The sequence below is a fragment of the Osmia lignaria genome, chromosome 3 (assembly GCF_051020975.1).
Source record: "Osmia lignaria lignaria isolate PbOS001 chromosome 3, iyOsmLign1, whole genome shotgun sequence".
In the NCBI taxonomy this organism is placed as follows: domain Eukaryota; kingdom Metazoa; phylum Arthropoda; class Insecta; order Hymenoptera; family Megachilidae; genus Osmia; species Osmia lignaria.
The window spans coordinates 12,494,038-12,502,909 of NC_135034.1; the positions used below are offsets into that span (position 1 = coordinate 12,494,038).

Sequence of the window (8,872 nt, forward strand, 5' to 3'; positions counted from 1 at the left end):
TCTATACCGATTGATTTAATTGTCTCGCGACGATATCGCAGACTGTGTTCGATGAATTTTAAACGGCTGTGCCAGCCGAATGACAAATTTACTCTGCTTTCGACGGTGTAACGCCTCTACTCTTTATCTAAATTCTTATGTAACTATTTATGTAAAAATAACAGATAAAAGGAGAGAAACGAATTCAGTAAAGGGTAGCTACCCACGTACCTAACTCTTTCTTCTTTCTTGGTAAGATTAAACGACCAACGGTGGTAACAAGTGGCGAAGGAAACGCGAGGACGCGACGACGCGACGGTTTAACCGGTTTCGGCTTATCTCCGAGTTTCGCTGTATTTAAGGAAAACACGAGTAGAACCACGAGATCGTTAGGAAAGTTAGCTAAATGCAAGCCGTGGCTCGCAAGCAACAACGGTAAATACAGTTTGCCGACAGTTTGGTCTCTCTCGGTTTCTACCATCGCGCATCGTTCCAATTTCGTCTTACACCACTGTTCTCCTCATTTCCGCTCGTTCCCCACTCTATTCATCCATTTTCTTCCCTCGAACCTTCCCTAGAAGGATTTTCCTTCTTCGATACAAATTGCCAACCAACTGTTATGTCATTTGATATTGAAACTGATAATTAAATGTTCATGTTTCTTTATCGTAGGTATTCCCTATCGTACCTATGTATCGATAACGCTATTTTCATTTCAATCTATACTTCTTCCTAGAAATTAAGATTACGTTGTAACTGTTCTGAGATAGATTTAATCAAACGATATTGAAAAAATATTCAGGTTGAATAGAGAAAAGGACTGCATAACAGCGGCTTTCCTATCTTTACATCGTCAGCGCGTAATGGATTCGTCGCGACGTCGCGCGTCGTTTATTCAAATTGCCTACTTCCCGATGCTCCCGGTCCATCCTTCCAGTCTGGCTGCCCCGTTACGATCCTTATCCTTTTTCCCTTTTTCGCGATTTATGTCGCGGGTCGTCTTATTGTTAGTAGAAAGTGGTAATATTCAGCCACCGTGGAGATAATTACTCGATAATTTCCAGCTAGAGCCAAATTCAATTTAACCATTACAGTAGATTATCCTTTATCGACTCGAAAGACGATTCGAGAGGCGAACTGTAGCTTCAAACATAAACGTTAATAATTAATCCTTCCAACAAACTTCCGCCAAGTTTTTGCAAATTCGCGAGCTTCATGAAAAACTGAAAGAAGAAAAGATATCGCGTTTCTTTTACTTGATTTCTTCTTTTTCTTCTGATTTCTTCGCGAAACTACCAATCGATCGACCTACATCGGTTTTACTTGCAGAACCTCGCGGCGATTTTATTTTCCGACCGTTCGGCCAGCGTCGTTTCGACGAAATTATTGATCGATGCTCAGCAACGTAGACCGCGTCTTTCCTATAAATTCGACAGAGAAAAGGAGTTTTCCAAGTGGAAAAGCCCAGTCGCAGAACGAGAAATAGGACGAACGTGGATTCTCGTCAGTTGTCAACCGTTGCGCGTTGCGTTGATTCTCGCTACCGGGAAAACGATCTTTTTTCTTTTTGTAAAACACCAAAAAAAAATACGACGGAGCTCGTTTAAAACAGCCTCGACTATCACAATTACCTACGTTCAATAAACGTCGTCTCGTTGACGAGAAAGAAAATCGTTTACTCGAAGAATTGGACTTTTAAGAAATTGAACACGATAGTAGTTGATTAATCGTTCTTTGTGAGAAATTTTCAGAAGAGAAAGATTCGTGTCAAACGCAGAAGGACTATTTTCAATTGATTATTCGGGGTTTAACACTGGTCGCAGGACGAGGAAAAGGGAGAGAATGTGGTTGAGTAAAAAGAGGAAGCAGAGGAGAGGATACTTCCGTTTTCGAGCCTGAGCTAGAGCAGTCAAAGATTTTCCGCCCGTTAAAAGTGTCGCCCGTTTAAGAAAAAATTGTTTTGACGTTAAACAAATGGAATAGTTTGAAAAATTTGATTAAACAGACGGGGTGCAATTACGAGCTCCGATTATGAGAAACATAAACTTTATCAATAGGGAGCGAAACACGATCGTTTCACCAGAAGACTATTATCCTTGCTAGTATGTAGGTATTGCTCAGACGCTTATCTTTAAGGGAGAACGTGGGGTGAATAAATAACATTGCCGTTTCTCTATAGGTCTGTGGTCGTTCTAACGAACGTACCAACCCTCTCTCTCTCTCTCTCTCTCTTTTCACTCTGCTTCCCTGTTCGCGTTGGATTTTCGCTAGGTAGATAGCGATAAGGAATGAGCTGAATGGACCGAGAATGGAAACGCAAAGACGAAAGAGCTTGCGGATTGCAAGATTCCAAAAGAGAAATCATTCGTAATACCAATTTTCTCCGAAATTTCATCTTTCGACCAATCCGCTATTTTATTCATTCAACGATGAACTTAGTTGCTAAATGAACTAGATTTTGTTAGTATCTTTATACTATATTAATACAATGTCTGATAAATCCTTGATATCTCTCGAGTTGATTCTCGACTCTCGACATATTTCATTACCCGAATCAATTAAATCAATTCTCTAGATGCAATCGCTAGATAATGTGATCGAATCAGGAAACGATTCCAATAGAGAGGATAAAAGAAGGTTTCAATGATTGTACAAAGTGTAAAAGTGTTTCCTGTCTTCAAGTGCGATCTAACTGTCCAGGCCCAGAATGAAACGCGCTTTCTCTTCTTCCATTCCTTTATTACCTCTCTGTTTCGCAGAGCAAAACCAGCAGAGTGGAAATATTGCGATACCGCGAAAGCAAATGCCGGTCGCGCAAGCACGGTGCGGTGGTCGTAAATGAACTGCGCCTTTGAAGGCTGCGAGCGGCGAGCGATAACGAAGAGAGGAGAATCGAGGGATCCACTCAAAGAGGGATTATCTTTGTGCCATTAGCTTTTGACGCGACACCGGAACCTCGTGGTTTGCATATTTGCGCGTATCGACGAAGCCTCTCGAATAGCTCGTTCGAGCGTGCAAGCGCGTCTTAATCCGCATCCTCGTCTCCGTTGCGATACCTTACATCCCCTTCGTATCGATTCGCATCGATTTACCATATTTCCATATCGGGCTATGCCGTAACTTTCAAGGCCGATGAAACTTAAAGGCGTGAATCTTATGTTCGCAATAGAAGGCGATATTAACTATCGGTATGGATTTGTTATCATTTGCAATGGTACATAGATAATAGGAAAAACGCAACCGAGATTCCTTGTCTCGCAACGAGTGACGGCTGATCGATTTCCGCAGCTCCACCATCGAATCCTATCAATATACCTAATTCTTTTGCGTTTTTTCCTCCTTAAAAAAAACAAAGCAGACACTTAAGTCGACGATAAACGCGCGATCTTGCATTGGAGATTTTGTTATCTTATCAGAAACGATCTATCGTGATACAGGTTTTGATAATCGTTACTTCGACCTACAATTTAACGAATTCAGTAGTAGCAAGATTCGAGAAACGATTAAAATCGATAGACTTTTCGTACTGGCGACTGCAACTAACGTAGGCGACAGCCACTTTGGTGTCGTTGACGACATCGCCGTAATTTGCATTGTCCGAGTCGTCTAATATCGGGTAACAGTTTAGCGCGACTCTTGACGATAACTCGCTGACGCTGACGGAGTGAACAGACCGCAACAATTGAATCGTTTGACCCGTGTTAATTGGCAAGTTACAGCATCGCGAATGAGAGAAGTTGACCAGAGGAGGGAGGAATCGGTGTTCGCGTTAGTCTACAATCTCGTTCGTTGGCTTCGCGGAATCTCTTGGTTGGTGCGAAGGTTTGCCGTTTCGCGTCCTCGACGGGGATAAAAGTATAAACGCGGGAGTGGAGCGTCAAGCGACGTTCGCGCGGCTTCGGCTTTGCCTCGAGACTGACAAGAGAGATTCGAAAGAGTTTCGCGATCGACATCGAAATCGTGTTATAAAAGTATGGTGACGAATCGTGAAACCGACGTGAAAATCTTGACGATAAACGGTGAGGATAGAACGCTTATGCGGTGTTTGCATAACCGTGAACGTTGCGCAACGCATCGTCGAATCGCGCGAGCGACGACGGATTTCGTTCGTCTCTAGTCTCTGCTCGCTTTCCCGTCAATCTCACGTAATTTTCAGCGAAAAACGACCACGAGGATGGAACGGCGAATATCGAAAGGGCGATATCGGCGACAGGTGAGCAACACCGCTCATCTTCGCCCATCGACTTTTCATCTTTCTCTATCTACACTCGTGTTTTCCTACTTTCCAGGCTACGGAACGTTCAACGTGTTGTTGCTTCTGGCAGCATTACCGGTCGCGTGGACCGGGATCTTTGACACCACCACGACAGCCTTCATTCTCGCTTCCGCCGAGTGCGATCTCCAACTTACTTTCTTCCGCAAGGGCGTTCTCGTCGCGTTCCCCTTTCTAGGTATAGTGTTTTTCGCTCCATGACCTTCTTTCTTCTTCTTCTTCCTCTTCTTTATGAAAACTGTTTTTCGTGCCAATTACACATTCCTCTCGAATATGCATAGGAATGGTGTTGACTAGTTTCATATGGGATTACCTGACGCCGTACGTTGGAACGAGAAACCTGTTCATTTTCGCGTTGTTCGCGGATTCGATTCTAAACGTGCTATCCAGCGCTGTCGACAATTACTACCTCTTTCTGGCATTGAAATTTCTTAGCGGCGTTTTGTAAGTATCTCCCGCTAACCCTCCATCCTGCAGATGGCTAGATCGGCCTCCCACCTGGCGGAATCGCGATCAAAGGCTAATTCGAATTTCACAGCACGGGTGGACCGTTCTCGATGGTGATCGCCTATTTGTCCGAGTTTCATTCGGCAAAATATAAAGCAAGCTTCGCCAGATGGGCAGGACTGGCTGTAAACGCGGCGATCATCGTTCCCGCGGGTGAGCATCACCTCGCCAAACTGTACTTTTTCTTCCTGCTTTCATTTCTTCTCGCCGAACGTGCAATATTTTCCTCGCAGCTCTCGGCTTCACGATTCTACCCTTGCCTCTGTCCGTTGACGTCTTCTACCGACGATACACTAGCTGGCGAATCTACCTGCTGATATGTTCGATCGTTCCGGTGTTAGGCCTCGTGACAGCCACCGCGCTACCGCAAACACCCAAGTACCTCATGGACCTTGGTAAACCCGAGGAAGCTATGAAACTGCTCCGCAGGATGTACTGCATCAACAAATGGAAGCCGGCAAACACGTTTCCGGTAAGATTCGACGTACCTACGTGTACGTAAACTCCGAGATGACAAATTTCTCTTTTTCTATCGTTCCAGATAAAAACGCTACTGGTATGGGAAAACTCGCAGATATCGCGACAATCCATATTCCAGGCAACTACCGAAAAAATACGACTCTCCTGTTATAATACCAAACTGTTGTTCTCCGGTCCGTACGTTCGTACCGTTGCCTTCCTTAATTTCCTTCAGTTCGGCAGTATGCTGGGGTAAGCATTATTCTCTTGCAATTTTCCACGTTATCGAAAGGGATCCGATACGTACACACTGGTAGGTTCAACACGATGAGACTTTGGGTACCGCACCTCTTCATCATTTTGAACAATTTCGACGACGAGAAGTGGAACAAAGATCGAGCGCCGACTATGCGCGAGATGCTCGATCCTCGAAACAGTCTGCCTGCCAGGGACTACCTAGATTGCCCGGAATTCCAGGACATCTGCATCACGGTGAGAGAATAATTTCATTGACGCTCGACCACAAACGCTATTTCTTCGTTTCTCTTTCAGTGGAAAATCAACGCGGCAATATATCTAAATTCTACCATAATAGCATTTTCGGCAGTCTTCTTCTCCTTTCTTGCCGGCTTAATAACCACCTGCGAGTTACGAAAGAAACTGATACTGGGTGAGAATTGCTTCGTTTCGCGTTCACCACCTCGTCAGATTTCATATCGGATTAACGCAATGTTTATTTTAAACGCTCGTCCCGTCCGGCCTAAGGATACCTTGTTGCGTTACAGTTGCAGCTTTTCTAATCTCGGTGATAAGCAGCTTCGGAATGAACTGGGCACAGCTTCCACCTTACATGCTCACCCTCGCTGCTGCCATCATCGTGACGACAAGAATAACGGGTAATATCGTTACCGCCGTGAACGTCGACGTTATCCCGATACCATTAAGGTAATCTGTACCTTCGTCGCGTCGGACTAACTACCCTCTCTGTATCGCAATTCGACAAAAACGTACATACACCACTTATTTTTCCACTTTATTTTTGCCAACTTAAAGAGTAAAAGTCGATTTATATTATTAAATGAAGAGGAAGAGGAAGAGGAAGAGAATAAAATATTAAAGAAAAAAAAGATTTTGCATTATGTAGGATGTAATAAATTCTGTCGCAATATTTTGTCTGACGATGAAACGAAGATAATATAAATCGACCTTTAATCGTGTATGTACGTACATACATACGTTTGGACAAATGCTCTTGCAATTGTTTAAATAAATTTCTTAACCATAAGATCATTTGGTAAATTGGTATTTGAAAAAACGCAGATCCACCAGCCTCGCAATGCTCAACACAGTTGGAAACTTAGCCGCTATTTTAGGAAATTTTCTATTTTCCGCCTTGCTAGACGTCGAGTGTCTGGTCGCGTTCATGGGAATGGGTTGTTTGTTGCTCGGTAAGAAGACCAAACTATCCAAACTAATTCTATAAGTATATTCCGCGACTTTTTTACTCCGTATCTTCTCTGTTTAGCCTGCTTCTGCTTGTCTTTCTTTCAACCGAAACCCGTGAGGGAAACTTCGACGCAAGTTCTCCAAGCATGAAGCACTATATGGATTATGAACGTTTGTGCCATTTTAATCTTTCCACTCTCGAAATGGAAAGATTGCTGGAAGAAGGGAAGGAAACGCAACAATACTGTGATATCGTTTGGGAATTAAAACGCTTCTTCTCGTTTTTCGAAGGATCAAACGGACGGATCGCTATATCAGACAGAACAAGTAGAAATATATTTTTATAAGCGTTAGATAAAAAAAAGAAAGGAAATATCGTTTCTATTTCTATTTCTATTTCTATCGTCTAGTCTGACTTTTGAAAAATTCTGAATGCCACATACTTACGTTTCAATCTTAGTTCTCGTTGTCTTTATCTCCTATGCCTTAATCAACAGAACATACATGAAAACTGCGTTCAAATAAAATTTAATTAACGCCGAACGTCAATTTGCGGACGTGAATAATGCGAATAGAAAAACGAAGCTGCTGTGATAGCCTTAACGTTATATAGGAAAACCATTCTATCGGAATCGAAGGCTACGCTGCTTGACGCTCGATTAAGTTCATACATCGATAAAATACAATAAAACGTTTTCCTAGTATTAATCTAGAGTAAGTACTCGAATTTCATTGCGACAGATAAGCAGGAACAAAGAAAGAGTTGCTCTGTACTAGATAAAGGATCCTTCTTTTCTTTCTGTATGTGCTTCTTTTTCATCGATATTACATGACTATCATTAATTAATACAACTTTCAAATTGGTGTTACATGTTTGTCAAGTTACAGGCGAGGTACATATTATATTTTTAAGGTAATTGCGATGCTGAATCTTTATGCGAAAATATTTGCTTTTACGTCGCTCGCTTTTAACCACTTAACGTTCAGGTACGTAATATTACGTTGACATGCTTTTAAATAGGGATCTTAAGTGGTTAAAGAACTAAATTGTTTGTATACTAAATTAGCAAAAAATTATCATTATTATACATTCAACTGATTCTTTGAGCACATGACCAGAAATCTGAAAGTTTAGATTCTCAATCAAAATGCTATAATTACTTCATTTATTATCTACTTAATTCTGTTACTGTAAATTGAATGATTTAAAAAAAACTGTAATAATATTGGAAAAAATCTGATCAAATCAATGCGCCTTTTAAAAACCGTACCTCTAGTGTTATCTGGCGACGAAGGGCGCAACTAACGAAACAGAAACTTGCTTCTTTTTCCTCTCTAATAAGCGACTTTTACGATTTATTGGGGTGAGTAAGTAGAACCTTTTATGGTCGTAATGTAACTGAAACGAAGTCACGCGAGTTCGTTTATAAAGCATTAAAGTGGATAATTTGAAACGTTGCATTTCGTTGACTGTGGCGTCATCGCGGATTGATAGTCACGTGCCTAGTTGACGCACTTGGCGCGGTCATTTAATTTGCATATGTACTTCATTCATCAATTGTTTAATCGTAAGTTGATTACATCTGTTTCAAAAGAGTTTGCTCTCTTGAGCATCGCAGAAACGGTACTATCAATACCATCTACTGGTGCTAAATTATAACCAGAGAGCAATCGCTATTTTATCGATATTGGTACACGATCGAGGTACAAATTCTCCCGCGTAAACCTTTATACGCAAGTAGTGGGGGAGGAAGAGACACCACATGCCTGTATTGTCATTCTTTAGGCGAGCTATATATATATATATATATATATATATATATATATATATATATATATGTGTGTATCGAATCGATTTCGTTTATTTCTTCGGGTTCCGTCAGATGACACTAGCTGTTTCATTTTCAAAATGCTCATCAATGTAAAATTAAATAAAAGACACAGAGAAGATAAGTTTTGATCAATATTTTCTGCATGTTAATTAAATTACCCAATTTATAGTATTGTGATATTCATTTTTAAATATAAAACCAGATTTTATATGGAAATTTAATAAAACAGAAATCAGGTCATCCCCATGCGATTATTTAGAAAGTTTTTATCGCGAAGCTATCACTCTCAGTTAACTATAAAAAAAAAAAGAGAAAAAGCCGCGCAAACTGTTTTGGTTAGAAGACGCGGATATAAAACGGACAGTTGATTTATGAA

The 8,872-nt window shown here is 41.3% G+C and overlaps 1 protein-coding gene across 4 annotated transcripts; it reads left to right on the plus strand.

Moving 5' to 3' along the window:
• The first annotated feature begins 2,965 nt into the window (after nucleotides 1-2,965).
• On the plus strand, nucleotides 2,966-8,872 carry LOC117610777 (synaptic vesicle glycoprotein 2B). 4 transcript variants are annotated; one of them, XR_004583014.2, is made up of 12 exons: nucleotides 2,967-3,998; nucleotides 4,136-4,192; nucleotides 4,269-4,430; nucleotides 4,534-4,696; nucleotides 4,791-4,912; nucleotides 4,993-5,231; nucleotides 5,301-5,470; nucleotides 5,536-5,710; nucleotides 5,771-5,888; nucleotides 6,004-6,114; nucleotides 6,539-6,666; nucleotides 6,744-8,872. XR_004583014.2 is itself a non-coding variant. In XM_034338568.2 (12 exons), exons 1-12 carry the CDS (start codon nucleotides 3,953-3,955, stop codon nucleotides 6,812-6,814), a joined length of 1,611 nt encoding a protein of 536 aa, XP_034194459.1. In that variant the 5' UTR covers nucleotides 2,971-3,952; the 3' UTR covers nucleotides 6,815-8,872. The 4 variants fall into 4 exon arrangements, 2 of the variants coding, with proteins under 2 accessions (XP_034194460.1, XP_034194459.1); XM_034338568.2 differs by having other exon boundaries at nucleotides 2,971-3,998; nucleotides 6,004-6,163; XM_034338569.2 differs by having other exon boundaries at nucleotides 2,966-3,998; nucleotides 6,539-8,872.